The following is an 18,728-nucleotide window of genomic DNA, read 5'->3' as shown; positions in this document are numbered from 1 at the left end:
CGCCGAAATCTGTTAGTGAATAGCCGAGTATTCAAAGTTCAATTCAATTCAATTTTAAAAATTAACAGATATGAAAATGTATTATCTCTGCTGCTTCATGGGGTGCAAATAGGCTACAACCGATAGCGAGCAGCAAAATACAGCAAAACGTGTACGTGACTAACCTTGTGTCCACAAGAGGGAGCTATTATTTTTTAAAAGCGCAAAGATGTTTCCGGAAGTAACCACCGATGAAGACACTTGTGTACTACAGAACAGAATGTCGACTTGAGCAGGGATTCAGGGAATGTCTTTTGCGTTTGCATTAACAATGCGCAGTCGACATAACATCTATGCCTGTGCTGTCTTTGAGGTCAGATGAACGGCTGCATACGTATTATTGTATAATAAAGTACATGTTGTAGCACATCAGGAATCATCTTATACAATGCAGCACGTGGTTACTGCTCCATGACATTCACCTGAACTGTCAAAATAAGTAGCCTATTAGCGACCATGAGCGTCCTCGCTAATTGTTGTAAGAGTAGAATATGGGGATATAGTTGGACTCTGAAGTTGCGGCATTGGGAAAATGGACATTTGGAGAAACTGCGGCGAGCATCAATTCACATAAGTCATGCAAAGAAACCAAAGTTGCCATGTTCAGTTCAGATAACCACTTGTTTACGGCATGCACATTTTAAGTCAGTCATAAATTCCAGAAGTTTTTCCACTACACGTTGCGCGTTTAAAAGCAATAGAAACACGACAGAGCACTCCAACGCAGAAGATGAAGATGAAGGAGGTGACGAAGATGTCATCGGAGACAGCGAAGTTGACGAACTTTTTCACCAGTTTGTGCCAACAGCTATTGGGGATGGAGATCATAGAGTACTCATAGTGCACCCTGACGTAAAGTGGGGGAGTAAAAAGCAGTATCTGACCACAGGTGAGCAGACAGGAACACTTCTAAATCTTCTAGATCTCTGATCTAATCACTACTCACAGATGTACCGTGAAATTCATGATGTCCCCTGTTATTATGATCCCTCAATATTTGCCAAAGCTGAGCTCCAAATGGCAGAGGCAGTTGGTCTGGTCCAGACACTGCAAAACTGGACAGTGGTCAACAAGGTCATCATGTCTACTAAGACGCCAGAGAAAAGGAAGATATTTGGCAAAGGCAACTTTGAAACCCTTACAGGTTTGTTGAGTTTGAATTTGTTTTGAATGTCACCTTGCTGTCATCCTTCTTACAGACATCAAGCAAAATGTGAAAAACAGCTAAACGTAGCCTACTAAATCTAAGTCTATAGGCGATGGGATACGCAGTACTACGCCGTATACACACTTCAAAAGCATCACCATCTCAGGGAAGGATATATATATATTATACAGTATTAAACAAAGATTCTAGAACAGAGCTTTGTTCTAGAATCTTTGGTATTAACATTTGGGGTTGATCAGTATACCCACTACAACTAACGGCTACATCACAGTGTATCCACTACAGCTAGACTACACCACTGGCATTTACCACTTGACTATTCCCCAGATGCGAGTAGCCTACTTATTGCTGCACTAACTATGTCCTTGTCACATTATATCTTGATTGTTTTCCCTTTTTGTAACTTGCTTTGAAGAAAAGGAACAGCTGAATGACTGAATGTAAATGAAAATTCCTTTTCTTTCCTTCAGAGAAAATAAGGAAGACCCCAGGGATCACCGCTGTGTTTGTGAATGTAGAACGCCTGTCTCCATCAGCTGAAGTGAGTTTGCGGATGAGTTATCCTTTCCTATCAAAGCTGTATGGTGTCATGATTGTAATCTCACTGTCTCATCACCGTAGAGGGAACTACAGGAGGCATGGGGGGTGAAGGTCTTCGATAGATATACAGTGGTGCTACATATTTTCCGCCGCAATGCTCGCACCAAAGAAGCAAAACTTCAAATCTCCCTGGCAGAAATTCCACTTTTAAGGTAAACTGGATTTCAGTTAAAGAAATCGCAGTGCTTATTCCATTTTCTACCAGATAAAGCAAATCTCTGTCTTTCTTAATGGTTTTATATTAAATATCATTATGCAAAGTTAGTTTGTAGGAAAAATAAATGGAATTTGATTAGGGATTGAAGTAAATTATTATTGTCAATATTTCATTTTGTAGGTCACGTATAAAGAATGAAGTGGCGAACCTCGACCAGCAAGGTGGAGGCTCAAGATACATCATGGGCTCTGGTAATGATTGCAGAGTGCACACACTCCACATTGGTTAAAAGTTCCTGTACTGTGGCTATATATTCCCCCTGACTAATCTTCTGTTGTTCAGGTGAGACGGCCATGGAGGTGCAGCAGAGGCTTCTGAAAGAGAGGGAGCTGAAGATCCGAGCGACTCTGGAACATCTGAGACGGAAAAGACACCTGCTCCGCTCACAGCGCAAAAACAAAGACTTCCCCACTGTGTCCGTCATGGGCTATACCAACTGTGGTAAGCCGTTGAAGAATATACATTCTCTCCAGCTAGGCCGTATACTACCTGTATAGTTACCCAAAATGAAATCTGTGCCGAAAGCTATTCTGTGTGACCAGTGCGGGGGTGGTGGAGTAGCAGTTGCATCGCCACCTGTAAATCTGTTGGCTCTGGGAAATACAGTATCAGACACCTTTACCTTTCCCTTTTGACCAGGCAAAACCACTCTCATCAAAGCCCTGACGGGCGACGCTGGCCTCCAGCCCAAAGACCAGCTCTTTGCCACCCTGGATGTCACAGTTCACGCTGGGGAGTTGCCCAGTTACATGACCGTCCTGTACGTTGATACTATTGGTTTCCTGTCCCAGCTTCCCCATCAGCTCATCGATTCCTTCTCTGCTACTCTGGAGGATGTGACACACTCGGTTCGTACCTCCAGTTTTCCCCAAAGGTTAATTACTGTGTAATACAAATAAACAGGCTCTATTACAGTTTTTTTCTGGATTGATTTGATGCTTGCATCAACTCTGACATATTGTCAAGACAGTTAAACAGTCAACAGTCAAAACACAGGCAGTGATGCTACCACCACACGCACGCACTGTGCATAGGGCTTAAGGACGTCGGGGCACCAACTTTTCATTCTTCTGAACGCTTACAATGTCAAAATACAGCAACAACATGTTACATGCAATTATGATATGGATCTTCTCAATCTCCACTATGCAGCAGATGTAATTTCAATGTTATGCTACTCCATTTAATTGGGAACGCATCTTGAGTGCGCACGAGATGGAGGGGTGTAGAGAGAGAGAGCGCGGGGGGGGGGGAGATTCAGAATTGTTCAGCACAGGAAGCAATAGAGTTTGGGGTCTATAAATGACATCTGTGTTAACTGTTTTGCATAAGGGTGTGAGAAATGTGTGAACACATTTGCAAGAGATGACTTCTACTATGCAAAGAAGGTGTTCGTGAAGACCAACATGCTCCTAGTTTCTTTAAACAGGTCAAATCAATTGAGAAAAATTGTAAGAGACCAAAACAAATACTTACCCTTTGCTCAGGCATTTTATGATGTTTAAATTGCTTCATATAAAGTTCTGAAGTCATTTCATTTCAATTATATGTGAATAAAAAGAGTAATTTCTACAGCTATACAGTAATTTCCCGCATATAAGCCACATTGTGTATAAGCCGCAGGACAGTGTTTTAACACCATACTAATTGCCCCCCTGGTATTAACCTCCAGAAGATTTTTTGCAAAATCGATGTATAAGGCGCGGCTAATAGTCAGGAAATTATGGTACAGTCTTAACTTGAAACTTGAAACACCTGCAGTTAGCTGCCTAAAGCCTACCTTACACTGACAGACTTTGACAAGATTTGGTAAAGATTCTTGAAAGATTGTAGTCTCTTGAGTAAAGCTTGAATGAGGGGCATTAGTTAAAAGACTACCATCTTTCAAGAATCTTTCCCAAATCTTGTCAAAGTCTGTCAGTGTAAGTTATGCTTTAATAGTAACTCTGAGGTAGAGCTTTTCTAAGGAATGACGCTACATCACAAAAAAATATATAACCATACACATACGGTCTGTACACTATGACTCTCTCAATTGATTCTCTGCTCACCCTCTACAGGACCTCATTATTCATGTGCGAGACATCAGCCACCCAGAGACAGCGTACCAGAAGGCGAACGTCTTGAACGTCCTTAAGAACTTGCAGATCCCTGACAGACTCATGAACACAATCATAGAGGTCCACAACAAGGTGGATCTCATCAGCGAGTAAGACTTTATGTGCATTGCATCACCATGGTCACTGTCTCCCAGTCAATGTCAATGCCAATGGCAATGTATGGTAATCATTTGTGCCTGCCAACTCCATATTGTCCCCCAGGTATGAGGCCACAGAACCTGACTGCTTGCCAATTTCAGCACTGAAAGAACTCGGCTTGGAGGATCTGAGACACAAGGTGGAGGAAGGAATAATGAAATCCACCGGGAAACAAATCCTGTCCCTCAAAGTGGACCTCAGCAGCCCTCAGCTGGGGTAAGTGAACGTTCTAGAAACACAAATGCGGAAATCTGGTTATAACCTAATGATTAACATGTTACGCAGCCACACGTGATACCAAGCTGTTATGTGCTTATGTGTGTGGATAGATGGCTTTACAAAGAGGCCACTGTGCAGGAAGTGGAAGCTGGGGGAGACGACTGCATGGCCACCGTCAAGGTCATCATCAGCGTCGCCGCATATGGTCGCTACAGGAAGCTGTTCCAGAACACTTGACAGCAGGACAGGCTGTCCTTGTCTCCTAGCTGCACCCAGACTGCTACTCTGCCCTGCTCTCAAACAGCTTCTATCTGCCACTGATACCTGCTGTGGTGGACTCCGGAATCTTGTCAGCCAAAGAAATGAGGAAGGAGACCGAAATAGAAAATGGACATAAAAAGTGTATTGTTTGTGTAACAGTAATGTGACTAATGTACAATAATTCTGCCAGCACTTCCCCTTTGACCGTTCATTTGTCATTATGTAGCAGGCAATGAATGTGTCGTACATATCTTTAGGCGTATCATAATGCAGTCCAGTCTTCCCTTTGAAACAATAGCTCATGATACCTCAAAGTGTCCTGTTAGGCCAAGGTGTCAAACTAACCATGTTCACATGACCGGATGAATGTATAGTGAATACTCAAAAAGTGTAAAAAAAGGTTCATCAATAAATAAAAAAGTGTTTGATATTGCACTGTGATATTTGATATGGCAATCAGGTAGTTCCTTCTTTGGAAGGGATGATGTCAAAAATCCTTGTTCATAGTCAGGCCTCTCAGTCCCCATGGCTCTGGGAGGCTGGAATCAGTTTTTTGTTCAGCGCGATGATCTGGCGGCAGAAGGGAATGAGGCCCACAAAGTCTCCAGCGATGATGTTGAGGCAGCTGAGGCCTGGGCCAGGCCTCTGCTCCTTCAGCCACTGCCTCACGTCGTCCCAGTTCTCCACGCTCAGCGAGCGCAGCGACTCGCGGGGGTGAGAGGTGATGAAACAGCGGCCTGCCGTCAGGTTTAGGCCAGCCACAAAGAACCCATCTGCACAGGAGACACAACAAGGCCAAGACATTGAGGGAATGTTCAAAATAGAGCGGTAGAAATTGTGTGCTGTAAGCTAATGTATGGTGCAGTAATGTACAACAGAGCATTTCATGCATAATGTACAAATGTGATGTAAATAAAATTGCATGTACATTGTTTCCTTCTGTGAAGCATCTCCATTCCATCAGAGCTAGGACTGACAGACTGAGAAGAAGCTTTATACCTGTAATTTCACAATAATTATCTGCGGCTTGAATATTGATTTTGCATTTTCTTCTTAGCAATTTCTTCAGCTATGAGGTTAATACACGGTGGCAGCTAATATAGAGTTAATATGGTTTCGTTTTCTCGCAACATGCATAAAATATTGTCCTGGGCTTATACACAATGTGGCTAATACACAGGAAATGACTGTACTGTGTGTGTGTGTGTGTGTGTATATATATTTATTTATTTATATACCCCCCCCCCCCTTTTTAAAACATAGAACTGGATGCAAGTTGCAATCCTCCATTTCACTGCACTTCTACAGCCATGCATTTGGCAAATAATGGGTAAGACTAGTAGTTGATGTCAGGTATATTTAGACAGCCTGAAGAGCTTGTAAGATGCACTGAATTTTAGTCATGTGTCCTATTATTTAAATATTCAATAAATCATATCATTGTTTGAAATATCCTTAATGTGGACGTCTAATGTCCTCTCACCTGGGCGGCCCAGTGATTTCTCCCATTCCAGGTAATCGATTAGGCCCTCTGCTGTCGGCTTGTTCGCCCACAGATAAGGAATGGCAGGCCAGAGCTCGTTATGCCGGGCAGCTGTCTGGTCATCATAGGACAGAACCACCTGGTACCTGAGGCTCCACAGATGCCGCAGGGTCACAACAGCCTCCTGGTGAAACAGGAGGACGTCAGATACCAGCACAAACACTGTGCCCACGTGTGTTTAAAATAAGGTGGTCAATTATTCATCGTCCATACAGTTAATAATTACTGTACATCCAGCCAAACCCAGATAAATACACTGTTGCTGAAGACATTCTTGATATTGTATGTGTGCCTGTGACCACTATCTCACTCACCGTGCGTGGGCAGAGTTTTGAGGCAAATGTTCTCTTGAGAGAGTAAATAAACGTTTCGTGCAGTTTCTCACTGAGTCCTTCAAAGTTCCTGCAGGCTAAGATGACGATTTCCTTTGGATGGGAGTCGAGCCAACTTGCAACTTTCTGTAGTGTGTCCTAGGAGACAATAGTTTAAGTCAGGCTTACTTTCTTTGTTATGGTAAAGGTTAAGCATAAATTCTCTGACCAAACAGGTAATTCCTCTTACCAGAACTGTTACATGTGTGTATATGACATGTGTGAAGTACAGCTCATTTGACATGTCATTGGGTTTGTGGGCTATCCTTAGGTCGAAGTAGCGGATGCCTGCTTGGAGTTGCTCGACAATGCCTTTTTCCTGTTTGTATAACATTGGTGAGGAATTAGCAAAATTAAACACTGTATGAGTAAAACCATATTTCAGAAATGTATTAAGTACTACATGACTTAAACCGCAGCACTCTGGACAACACCGACACGGCACAAGACTTTATGATTAAAAAACAGTTTTCTTGGTTGTTTGTTGTCTTTTTTCTGTTTTTTTCTGTTTTAATACATCTTCCAACACTATTGCGATTGACCAGTTGAAGGACTAGATTAATGGGTTTTGATCCAATCTCCACCTGGAGTCTAAATTGTTTGCTTGTGTCTGACTGACACTTGGAACTCCAATGACTGTATCATCATTGTTCAGTGCCCTTGTACTGGCCTGCCTTAATGCCCATGTAACTGCTGAGAATAATATTTGTGGACGTCCCATATGCTTTCAACACTGATGTCCAAATGTAAGCCCCTGTGTGCAGGTGTGGCCTGTAAATGACACACCTAATGAAGTATGCAGAGATATTCTTGCTCTATGGCTCTCACGGCAAACATCATGTTTTGAGAAGACAAATAATTATCTAAAAACACATCACTAAAGTCTGATATGAGTTCTCAATTTTGAATGTCACTTTCAGCACTCTTCTTTGATGCCTCCACATCAGAATAACAAAATGCAGAAGTGAGAACTGAGTTTTTAACTGTTACATTTTGACCCTTTGAAAAGCTATTAAAATCCCAATTTTCCTTAGGCCTGCTATGAGAGACGATCAAGAATGTATCTCAAAAGTAGTTCAATGTCTTTGTCTTTCTAATTGGCTGTAACTTATCCTTCCATAAGTAAGGATAGCATAGGCTACAGAGTGTGTCATTAATTTAGTAAATATCAAAATATCAAAATTGCAAAATAGCATCAAAATGGTGTTTAGACAAGGCCACACTGGAGGCTTGTTGATGTTGGCTATCCAAATGTTGTTAATATTTGGATAGCCTCCTTGCCTGTGTTGTGGCCCATCTGTAAATTACAGGTCGTGTGATACAGTAGAAGAGACCATCCAGAATCCTAAAGGTGTCCGACTCCGATCTAACCAAAGGTGAGGTGATATCCAGACAATAACTCATGGTGTCATGACTGCCTGCAGAAACACAGAAGTTGTCACACTTCATCATTCAACCGTTTAAAGCAGGAAGGTCAAGATGTCTTGATTTAGCAAAATTCCGAAATTCGTCTTCATGACTTATCCTACCTGGGATGGCGAGATTTGACAGAGAGACGTCCCACAGCTCTTCGGACAAAGCAGACATCCAGTCCCCATAGTCAGAATCACTTTCAGTTAAATCCATCTGTAGGCTACCGATACGGAGGCTTGTGCGATTTGTTTACAACAAGTTTCAGTGTAGCCTACAGAAACTCTATTTTAGTTTATGGTAGGCTAGCTTATTGTCACAGTGTAATGAACACAGTCGACCCAGGCTACAACTTAATTTAAATGAATCAATTCATCTTTGTCGTTGAGTGCTGTGCTGTGCTGTCTCTGACCTGTGGGCTGTCTTGCAGTGTTAAAAACTGAGCGCGTATTAAAAAAAACTGCTACAGTAGCCTATCACAAGCTGTAACTGATACCAGGTCATTTCCTGGTTCTTGTCATTTTACTGTCTAGACCCCTGACAGGAGAGTTTAAAAGTGCCTAACTACATCATTGAAATGTAAATGTGATGTACTCACTTTTGTTGACAATCATTCGTCCATGGTAAAAAGACAGCTATCCCCTATCAGTTGATTAAAGTAACCCGAGTCAGCAACGCTGACTGACAGACATCAGACAGGTAGCAAACGTGACGTCATGCTTAAGACTTCTGTCCATAGGCTATTTTGTCAATTCAATGGGATCTAATCATGTGAGTGCCTATCTAATTGTTACTGTGATTAAACTAACAATTTGCATTCTGAAAGAGAGATGAACAATAGCTAATTTGATCAGATATTTTAATAATTTCCTTTTCAAGTCTTTGCCAACAATACCCATCAGGCCAACATGGGAGGGTCACAGGTTGTCCTAGAGAATTGAGGTTTGTCAGCATTCCTGTGATAGTAGCACTAGCCTACACTAGCCTTACTCATTTTAGCCTCTCAACAAGGATGGAATTTACTTGTTAATGCTGCATTAGTCCTTTGACTTGTGGTGTGGGAACTTCTTGAAAAATTCTGTATCAGAAAAAAGTCTGGGGTAGGCTAGAGGCCTTCTTCCTCTTTCCTAAAACAAACTGAGAAAAATATTGAGGTTGATAAGAGAGTCGAACTGAGAAGTTGAACTGAGTTATTAAATGCCCTCCATCTGGCAGAGTTGTCTGAGAATGTGTTCATTTTGGGCGCACTTCAGCCTGCCTCCCAGTGTGTAAAGCCAACCCAGCAGTGACATATTTGTTGTCAGAGATTATTTCCAAATAGCAGGACAGCAGGGGATTGTGCTGTTGTGCTGTATGCATGAACGTTACGACAACCACAACAACGCTCTGTCCTCCATGTGGTGAACTTGTGCCTGCCCCACTGGTCTTCTCTGATGGGAATGTGATGTCAAATGCCCTTCTCAGTCTTTCTCTTCCCTTCTCTATACTGTAGCTCTCACTTCCCTTCTCTATAGCTTCCCCCTCTATCCGTCTTCACATACATTTATGGTTAGGTTTCATTTTTAAAGAGCTAAAACCAACAGAGAGAGAGAGAGGAAAGAGAGAGAGAGAGAGAGAGAGAGAGAGAGAGAGAGAGTGGGGGGGGGGGGCGGACGGGTGTTTACTCAAGAGTAGTAGCCTACGTCCCTGGTCACCAACATGAACAGTACACCTTGTAACAACGCGTGACCTGACATTTCAACTTTAGACATGGTGCTCTGGATATACTCCAATCTGAATTTTGATTGTCACATAATTATTTTAAACAATAAAGTGAACTTCTTTTGGTATACCATTGAGTGTGGTGACAGCCAAGATGAATGGTTTAGTCCAGTGATCTCAACCCTGACAGTGTGTTTGTTGTAGGTTTGGTTCCTTTTATTTTAGACCTTTTGAAACATTCTTCATATTTTTTGTTCCTTTTGTTTTGCTGGAAGGGTGCATATTTTCCACAGTATCATTCGCACAAGTCCTGCTGACACAAAGCCCATGCTTTCTTGACTGGTTAATGTGGAACAGTTGCAGTTGAGTTGTATAAAAAAGTACCTCATGCCAGGAGTCATACTACTGGTAGCATGCATCCAAAAGAAGCAGTAGGCTATATTGTATTCCTACACCTAAATATATTGGTATTTGGTTCCATGTCATATCTGTGAGCTTGCATATAAGGGTTATACAGGTTGTGATGTCGGTGACTATTTTGGATTCTCATGCTAACCCTATGACATACAGTTTTTCTGTGCTCTATAAAGTTTCTGTGCTACTACTAACCAATGGATATGTGTTGTGCTTCAAAATGAATTAGCTTATCTATTCTACTGTCACACGTCAAATCTGTAAATGTATCACTGTCACTGTGAGATTGAAAAATATCAAATCCATTCAGGCTCTGAACAAGAAATTGACCTAATTAGGTTCCCTAATGTTTAGAATGAAAAAGTAAGACATTGCATTAACAGTAAGATTATAGTGACACCTAAGTCAGTAATAAAAAAGACCAGTGCATAATTTCCATTGTAACCCAGAAAAAACATCAGCATTTTAAGAGTGCAAATACATCCTATCAAATCCTGTCAAAATGCCTGAAGTAAATATTGATTCAAAAAACAAACTCACATTCGTTGATTCATGCTTACTTAAAAAAAAAAGAAAACAATACAATGTGCAAATTGATATGACAAAAAAAAAAAAAAAAAAAAAAATACAATTCAATATTACGAGGTCCGTTTCAGTAGCTTTTCATTCAGTGCAATGACGGTTGGTACAAACTGGCTCTCAGTCACAAAGTCCCCAGCAATGATATTGATTGATCCTGTGTTGGAGCCAGGCCTCTGCTCCTTGACCCAGGCCAGCAGTGTTGGGTAAGTGGACATGACCATGTCCTTCAGAGATTCAGTTGGATGGGAACAGATATACTTCAAGTCCTCAGTAAGATTGATACCCGTGACAAAAAATCCAGCTGGAAAAACAAACAAATGTTGTTGCGTTTAAATCATGTTGATGTTGTGGGTGAAGTGTTGATGAATTGACTGACAGAACTCTGCCATTGGTGCACAAGGAGGTGTGATTTTGTGATAATACATATACATATTAACGATGATGTGTTCAACTTGTGTTTTTTTTTTCTATATTCAGGTTTTGCATAAAAGTGTCAGCAAGTAGAATGTATTTACATATAAATTTAACATAGATCTTGACAAGTGGGTGAAAAGCGCTTATCAGATGGTAGGGAACATTTCCTGCTCCTACCTGGCCTGCCTCTCTGCTTCCGTCGCTCAAACTCCTCTATGAGGGCCTCAGCTTTGGACTTGTTTGCCCACCAGTAGGGAATGTGGGACCACAGCTCGCTGTGGCAGTTAACTACATTGTGCTCGTATGAAATGATGACCTGAAATCCTTTACTCCATAGGTTACGCAAGGTCACTGGCACCTGTTTAAGAGATACAAAAGGCATTTGGTTTTAAAGCAACAGTATGCAACAATTTACTAGTAAGAGCAACAAGAAGCATGCAAAAACTTGCAAACACCAACTAGTGTCTTGTTGGCACTGCTAGAAGCTTGCTTACATGGTGTCTTTTGGTGATGGTTAGAAATGTTATGCTATGACAGGTTTCCTTTCATTTTTACAGTGCGTTTGAGCCCGGAACACAAAATAACATGGTGCATATTTTCAATGGCTGTAGGGGTTGACACAAGTTTAACTGTCCTTAACTTGACCATATACATTAAAAAACTAAACTAGACTAACCCAAAAATAGTTGCATGATAATAGCATACCTCAAAAAGTGGCAAATGTTGGTGTGAAAAGTTAATATTTAGAACATGTTAATATGTATTCCCCAGCTCTTTAATTGATGAGGATGATGAGGATTTATATAGCGCATTAAATGCAAATCAAGCTGCTGAACCCTTCTGCACTCCTCCAAAAGATTTGACTATTCAACACCTTACAAGGCATATTCTAAGCACATAAGCACAGGCTGTTACACGTGAATGGCACATTACCGATTTTAGACACAGCTTTGCAGCAAAGACATTCTTGATGGTGGAGATGAGCATGTTGTGGAGCTCTTGGCTCAGACCCAGGAAGTGACTGAAGGACAAGATGACGACCTCGCGGGGGTGAGCATCCAGCCATTCTCTTATCTCCTTCAGCACCGTCTGCCGACAGAGGAGGCTACATGACTCTCGTGGATCACCACGAAGCTCAAAGTCATTTACATTAAAAGCCTGGGCCTTTTGCCTGGTGAGTGTGACCCCTATGGAACGTGTTGATTTTCATAAAATGAAAATCAACACATTCCCTCAGTCACCATGCAGTCGCCAGTCACTACACAACATATCTGATGTGCACAACATGACCTTAGTCATTCCGTAGATTCTATCTGAGGCATAATAACTTATACATAGACATTTCTTTCAGTTTGCCTACTTTCTTCATTGTGTAATTCATACATTTGGCCAGTTAATCAGGAAACACACATCAGCAGTTACTTCATTGTTATTTATGACAATTATGGGTTTATCACTGATGACGTGTCCAAGTATCACCGTGAGGTGTATTCAAGTCCTCTGTATCAAAAAGATCTCTTGGGATGTTGTCGGCCAACAGAGAACTGGTTCTTGAACCGGTTCTGTTCAGAATTCTTTTAGCCTTTGTGTTATATAGTGAACAACCCCACAATTTTCACCAGTTTTGAATGGAACAATGGAGGAGGTAGCAGATGGTGTAGTGTGTACAACTAATCTGTCAAATTACACACCCACTTTGGTTCACAAAAACTCACAAAACCCAACTATTTTTTGGCGCCAGCACTGAAAAAACCTTTCAGGTACTGAACTGATTTGTCTTTGGTCGAAATGCTCTAAATCGTTTAACATCTGGGGTGTGAACCAAAACAGAACCGGTTCTCTGTTGGTGGACAAGGCTATATTGTATTAGCGCCTTGGATCGTCAGGTTCCTCACCTCTACTGTAATTGTGGTGTACACTCCATGATAGAAGTACAGGTCAGTGGAGCTGTCATTTGGCCGATGGGCTATCCTGAGGTCACAGTATCGGACTCCACAGTCAAGCTGCTCCTTCACAGTACACTCCTGGTGAGGCCAAAAGAGCAACGTGACTTACAGGGCCTCTAAAACATTCAAGGTTCCAGTCCTCAGTTCTGGTGTTGAGACCGTTGATATTTGAGAGCTCAACAGCCAATTAAAATACACTCCTCCTGTCTTTTCTCTAGAGGTCATATATTGATTGACTGGAATAGTGTATGAGCCACTTTATTTGTTGATTCCCATAAACAGAGTACAAACACTAGAGCTAGTTGAACTTGAGGATAATGTCTCAGTAACTCAGTATCAATATTACCTTACTTTCAAATTCAACTTTAATCTCCAAATTAAGTTTTCAACTCCTCCCTAGGATGAAGACTGAGCTATAGAACTCCACCAGGCGAAATGCTGACAGAGTGAAATCTTGCTGTGTCCGACACAAGCACTTTCAGACAGGCTTTACCCTAAAGTGTCTCTATTTCATTTACACCAACATCAGCAAATGGAGAAAAGCATCTTATGGGTGCGTGATTCTTTCAGAGTGCATCTTGAGTTACAGCTACAGCATATTCACCTTCAGGCTCGGAGATATATTTGTAGTGGGAATTCTATAGTATTTAAACACTCATTCGCGGCATAGTGGGGTTTAATTGCATACATGTGACGTGTGGAAAGATGTGATGCGAAATACGAGTATAGTTATAATGTAAATGTGATTTAACCTTCACAATGTCCTCAGAAATCTAGCACAATGTTACCATCCATTCTGATCACTCATTGGATAACTCTAATACTGTAGTATTCCCATTTTATCTTTCTTGCACTTTGTTCAAATAAAAGTTGCATTATCCCACCTGTGCAATGGCCCATTTGTAAACAAAAGGGCGAATCAGAGGCTTCATGTACTTGTCCAGCTTCTGTAGCATATCAGGCTGGGTAAGGTCCACTGGGGACCGGTCATTTTTATCAAGGCAGTAGGTTATCGCATTATGACTCCCTAAAAAAAGCAGCATGTGAACAGATTAGTGAGGAAATCTTTCAAATTAGACTCCTTCTTTGCTAAGACATCAAAGTAAGCAAAATCCTGGGTTTATTTGTGGGCCTAGAAACGCTTTCACAGAGGACCTGACAGGATGCTTGATCAGTGTGGTGGGGCTGTTGCTCATTATCGACCTTGACAGTAAAATAGCGCTGACTGTTTGCAAGCACGCAATTTGACCCACCTCAAGTAACCACAGACTCAGTTAGGCATCGTTCATACCCTCTTTACTCAGTAGAACCATATCTCACACGGCAAATGTAAAAATACACCAAGTTTGTTAGTTATTTCAGGAACTGTCAACTAATATCCAGTGGCCATACAGCAAATATACAGAGCGCAGACATGCTGTATACTTAAATGGAAAAAACACCCAAGAAGAAAATCCATAGCATTGATAAAATTACACCAATGGATCTGAAAAAGTTTCACTCGTGTGTGTGTGTGTGTGTGTGTGTGTGTGTGTGTGTGTGTTAACAGTCAGCACCTGTTGTTTTCACTGAACATAAACCCACAAAACACTTCAGCGGTGTAGGTGAATGGAAGGTATAAGGTACCTGGGATGGATAGGTTACAGAGTGGTATGTCCCACAATGCATTGGGTAGATGTGCCATCCAGTTGTCCAAGGGCAGGTCTTTGAGTGGCACCTCACAGACATCAGACAAAACCACTGAGGACATCTTCAAACCTGCCAGAAAATAGGATTCACTTAAATTAAAAAATAGAAGTGAAGGCTATCTTGTCTGTTGAAACCTATTTAGTGGGACCAAGTGCTAGCCTGTGATCTAATAGTTTAACTCTGAACTATACAAAAAGCCAGTTGTGGAAGTGTTAGGCTACCATAATATAGTGTAAATTCCATGAACAAAGCTGTATTGTCTACATCACCAGTGATGTCAGATCGTGTAGGGTTTCACCAGTTATAGCCTACAAAGTGTGTGTCATTCAAAGAGGCTTTTTACGCCGGTGCATTATCACCGATTCTAGCACTTACCGTTCGGTTATTCAGTAGCCTATGCTGGAGGCAGATTGTGCCAGCAGGTCAATCTTGTTTCATTTTAATGAGCAAAAACAAATTACTTCAGAAGTGAAAGGGTGTGTCACAGAAAGACAACCACTCGAGCATTCCGTTAAAAACATAACTGTCAAAGAAAAATGAAGTCGATACGTAGTGTACTACTGGCCATTGGTGGTAGGCTATCAGGTTGAACTTTGGCAGGGTATCCAGTCCAAAATCCCACGGTGTTGGATAGAACACAGCAGACCGAAATAAGACAGCAGCGAAAAAAGGTTGTCCATGGACCCCGGAAGACCGCTCACATTATTCCATTTGAGCACTTAAACACGTCTCAATTCAGCATGGGACTGTTGTCTTCCTCCAAAATTACTGAACAAGACACCTTCCTAAAAACAAATTAATTTGCCTGCTTCTGAGACCACTAGTGTGCTACCGGTATGAATCGATGTCCATTTCGAGAAGGCGGGGTTTGAAGTCCATGTAATCGGCAGATGCTACATCAAACTCCTTTTAAAGAGCCAGTAGCAAAGTTCCCGCTGTAAAATAACGACAGCCTAACCGAAAATATCCGGTCCTCATTCGTCAAGCAAAAATTAACATAGGCTAAAGCCCCAATACTTCGACTGCGGCACCGTTAGTGGTGTGTAGATTAGGCTAGCAACTGAGAGTTGGAATGCTGACCGGGCTGTTTGCCGACAGTGAGCTTTTCCCAAATATCATCCGCATTGCTACTTTGTTACATTGTTACATTTGGTGCAGCATTTCTCAAACGACATTGGTGTAGGCTACTACAATGGTTTAAAGGGGAGACTTTAGAGATGGGAATATTGCGCCCCATAGTAATACCAGCGTTGATGATTTCATATTGCCTGAAGCCTATGGGATGACGTCTTAAAAATAGTATGCGTAAAATCTGAGGGTACACATTAATTTTCGCTGGAAAAGCATTGATTTATAGTCTAAAAAAAGAACTTACCCAGGCGTGACATTTCAAACAAAAATGGGTGGTAGGCTACTCCAGCTGAAGTGTCTTGAACTGGACTGTTATCTTTATTCTTTAAACTTGGTCTTTGGCAGAGATGTTCAAGTCCTGCCATGTATGGTTCTACCTGGCTTAAGAGTTGTCTTAGTGAGAATCATCTGATTAAGTGATGGTTGGATTAAAAGTGTGACTGGACTTTTACACCTGGTGTTTGCTACAGTCCAGCAGAATCTCCTACTAGATTACACTTTTGCTGAAGGTGTAGGCAGCAGACTAGGCAGTATTAATTTGTATGCATAAACAGAGAACATGGAAGATCCCAATGGATGCTGCATTTTTATTTATTTTTCCAAAAATAAGCCTATCTTATGTGTGGATCTTCCATCCTGCCTCTTTCCATAAGCAAGAAGGCCTACCTTTGAGCAGAGGCGGACATCTCAGGTCCAGAAAGTAGAAAGTTCGGTGTTATATTATTTATATCTGTGCATTTAACACAGGTGATATCACTAATCATCTGACCTGGCTGCTAATTAGGATGAGCTGGTTTACTAAATGGTAGGATCAAATACTTGCAGGACTTTCGCTTTCTGCCATAGTTGAAGTTGAATCCATTCACTGCATGGTACAGAGAAAAATGTCCATCTCAACAACTGTAATGGCAACAGTGTACACAATGACCCAGTGTACACCAGTGACCCCGGTTTGAAGGGGGGTAAAGAAATCGGTCTCACCCATCCAACACACTGCAACAGCCATCCCTCACCGCTGTCTTTCTCTGATGAGCAGCAGCATTCAAACCAGTGGCATCACCTCAGTCTGGCACCATTATATGTCCACCACATAGGCCTCAAAACAACAACACATGATTTCTCTCTCTCTCTCTCTCTCCATCCATCTCTAAGTAACCTAGTTCATATGAGACAAGTGTGATACATAAATAAGCAGATGTGAATAGAACAATCGTTGCATTTTAAATGGCGTTGGTTGGCCGGAGCAGGCCGTTTTTAAGCAGCCCCTGAGGCGCGCTGCGATTCTGACCCAGTGCGCTTGCTTTCGCATCCTATTCATGTTACCGCTGTGTGTTTACAACTAATGGCCCCTTGGGCTGGATGTGTCTCTTCTCAACACAAAGACATACCAACACACATTTACATGCTTACAGAGATTATTATTTCACAAACCAAAAATGTTACTGCAGCAATCGTGTAATGATAGAAAAACAGAAAAGGTAATGATAGAATTTTTTTTATATTTCAGAAAAATAAATATTTATTTTTCACATAGCCTGAAAACATGGTCTGTTCTCCTCTAGCCCTGCAGAAGTTGTGTTGTGTGAAGCTAAATTGAAAAAGGGGGATTGTTATTTGAAGGGGGAAGCTGTCAACTGAAAACTGCTTGAAGTAGCACATTCTTTCACTGCTCTCTCTCTCTCTCTCTCTCTCTCTACCTCAGAGGACTGACTACTGAAATGCAACAAGACAAAGCTATTAGTGCAGTGCCCCATTTGACTGCATAGCAGAGCTGGGGACCTCGTGCAAACCAATGAGGTCTCCATTCACTGCATGTAATCAGTGCCCCCAAAGCCTCCATTCATGTTGTTGGTCACGCCTCTATGATCACAGACTGAGAGGAGGGATGTGTGTGTGTGTGTGTGTGTGTGTAAGGATGGGGAAGTGGTCTGATTCTCCTCACAGTGGGTTTCTGGGGCAGTGGGTCTCTTATCTGACTAATGAGGCGTATTTCTCCACCCTTAGGAAAACTGGGAGACATTTATTACATCTCTGCTTGGGATGATGGAAATGATGACGACAACATTTTATTCTTCTCACTTGCTTTCTTTGCACATGATCAATAAACCAGCACCTGAGCTCTCTCCTATGCCTTTCCCCGGAATTGTGTGCTTACGGTTAGATATTTTACAGTGATAGAAATATGTATAAACCAAAACAACACAGCTTGTCAAGTTGCACTATTCTGCTTTCCATGTTGCTAAAAGTGTCCAAAAATATTCACTACATTGTCAATGAAAAACATTTTCTTTTCTCACAGAGGATTACTTTGTGTGTGTGAAGTACTTCTACATTCTCAACTAACACTGCCTCTTACAGTGAAGAATGATCCTGATTGACAGCGCTGAAATCTCATTCATCAGAGTATGTGCCCCACAGTCCATCAAGGAGAGCGAAGTCTGATGTGCAGAAGAGGTGCTTTCCGGCCACTCTGCTGCTGCCTGGAGAAAAATAATTGTGTTTGTGGGGAGCTTGCTGACCCAGTGCTAACGTAGAAAAGCTGTTTTGGTGCGTCAGGGATACAAGGTCCTTTATTTTCCTCATGGTGGACGGCTGCGGTTGTTTAGTGGGGGATTGAATCGACACAGGGTTCTACAGCAGAGTTTTGGGGCGGAGAGCCAAGGAGCGTTGAACAGCTACCATCCTAATGATAAAAGAGACTTATCAGTTTGAACAGTGGTTCGTTAACAAAATGGTTGTGCAACGTTTCTGCAAACAGTCCTGGG

General features: G+C 41.8%; 3 protein-coding genes across 9 annotated transcripts; 1 reads left to right on the top strand and 2 right to left on the bottom strand.

The window, feature by feature from the left end:
- The first annotated feature begins 243 nt into the window (after window positions 1-243).
- gtpbp6 (GTP binding protein 6 (putative)) lies at window positions 244-4,898 on the top strand. Its single transcript, XM_062556514.1, has 10 exons — window positions 244-928; window positions 1,046-1,183; window positions 1,678-1,748; window positions 1,829-1,959; window positions 2,145-2,215; window positions 2,307-2,465; window positions 2,664-2,872; window positions 4,085-4,233; window positions 4,346-4,498; window positions 4,612-4,898. Exons 1-10 carry the CDS (start codon window positions 496-498, stop codon window positions 4,736-4,738), a joined length of 1,641 nt encoding a protein of 546 aa, XP_062412498.1. The 5' UTR covers window positions 244-495; the 3' UTR covers window positions 4,739-4,898.
- si:dkey-66a8.7 (PI-PLC X domain-containing protein 1) lies at window positions 4,885-8,773 on the bottom strand. Of its 5 annotated transcripts, none has more exons than XM_062556516.1 (7): window positions 8,685-8,770; window positions 8,206-8,309; window positions 7,958-8,094; window positions 6,867-6,995; window positions 6,620-6,775; window positions 6,246-6,429; window positions 4,885-5,535 (listed from the first exon to the last, which is right to left on the bottom strand). In XM_062556516.1, exons 2-7 carry the CDS (start codon window positions 8,300-8,302, stop codon window positions 5,279-5,281), a joined length of 960 nt encoding a protein of 319 aa, XP_062412500.1. In that variant the 5' UTR covers window positions 8,303-8,309; window positions 8,685-8,770; the 3' UTR covers window positions 4,885-5,278. The 5 variants fall into 5 exon arrangements, with proteins under 5 accessions (XP_062412500.1, XP_062412501.1, XP_062412502.1 ...); XM_062556517.1 differs by having other exon boundaries at window positions 8,206-8,244; window positions 8,685-8,749; XM_062556520.1 differs by lacking the exon at window positions 8,685-8,770 and adding an exon at window positions 5,691-5,761 and having other exon boundaries at window positions 5,411-5,535; window positions 8,206-8,675.
- Window positions 8,774-10,608: 1,835 nt separating this feature from the next.
- Window positions 10,609-16,658, bottom strand: plcxd1 (phosphatidylinositol-specific phospholipase C, X domain containing 1). 3 transcript variants are annotated; one of them, XM_062556755.1, is made up of 7 exons: window positions 16,630-16,658; window positions 14,770-14,901; window positions 14,028-14,170; window positions 13,093-13,221; window positions 12,131-12,286; window positions 11,375-11,555; window positions 10,609-11,084 (listed from the first exon to the last, which is right to left on the bottom strand). In XM_062556755.1, the coding sequence occupies exons 2-7, from the start codon at window positions 14,891-14,893 to the stop codon at window positions 10,840-10,842; spliced, it is 978 nt and encodes a 325-aa protein (XP_062412739.1). In that variant the 5' UTR covers window positions 14,894-14,901; window positions 16,630-16,658; the 3' UTR covers window positions 10,609-10,839. The 3 variants fall into 3 exon arrangements, with proteins under 3 accessions (XP_062412739.1, XP_062412736.1, XP_062412737.1); XM_062556752.1 differs by lacking the exon at window positions 16,630-16,658 and adding an exon at window positions 16,208-16,558; XM_062556753.1 differs by lacking the exon at window positions 16,630-16,658 and adding an exon at window positions 15,208-15,698.
- Between the last annotated feature and the right edge of the window lie 2,070 nt (window positions 16,659-18,728).

The sequence above is a fragment of the Sardina pilchardus genome, chromosome 15 (genome assembly GCF_963854185.1).
Source record: "Sardina pilchardus chromosome 15, fSarPil1.1, whole genome shotgun sequence".
Lineage (NCBI taxonomy): Eukaryota > Metazoa > Chordata > Actinopteri > Clupeiformes > Clupeidae > Sardina > Sardina pilchardus.
Note: the sequence above shows the minus strand (reverse complement) of the source record. Positions and strands in the feature narration are given on the sequence as shown.

Bases quoted from the DNA above. Each gene is read 5' to 3' on its own strand.
- gtpbp6 (XM_062556514.1), top strand. From the start codon at position 496: ATGAGCGTCCTCGCTAATTGTTGTAAGAGTAGAATATGGGGATATAGT. The intron at 1,184-1,677 runs GTTTGTTGAGTT...TCTTTCCTTCAG, and splicing joins CAACTTTGAAACCCTTACAG to AGAAAATAAGGAAGACCCCA. The intron at 1,749-1,828 runs GTGAGTTTGCGG...TCATCACCGTAG, and splicing joins GCCTGTCTCCATCAGCTGAA to AGGGAACTACAGGAGGCATG.
- si:dkey-66a8.7 (XM_062556516.1), bottom strand. From the start codon at position 8,302: ATGGATTTAACTGAAAGTGATTCTGACTATGGGGACTGGATGTCTGCT. The intron at 6,996-7,957 runs GCAAGGAGGCTA...TTATACAAACAG, and splicing joins ACAGATGGGCCACAACACAG to GAAAAAGGCATTGTCGAGCA. The intron at 6,430-6,619 runs GTGAGTGAGATA...CTGTTTCACCAG, and splicing joins CAAAACTCTGCCCACGCACG to GAGGCTGTTGTGACCCTGCG.
- plcxd1 (XM_062556752.1), bottom strand. From the start codon at position 16,328: ATGGCAGGACTTGAACATCTCTGCCAAAGACCAAGTTTAAAGAATAAA. The intron at 14,902-16,207 runs GTAAGTTCTTTT...ATTTTCTGGCAG, and splicing joins GTTTGAAATGTCACGCCTGG to GTTTGAAGATGTCCTCAGTG. The intron at 11,556-12,130 runs GTAATGTGCCAT...TCTCTTAAACAG, and splicing joins CAAAGCTGTGTCTAAAATCG to GTGCCAGTGACCTTGCGTAA.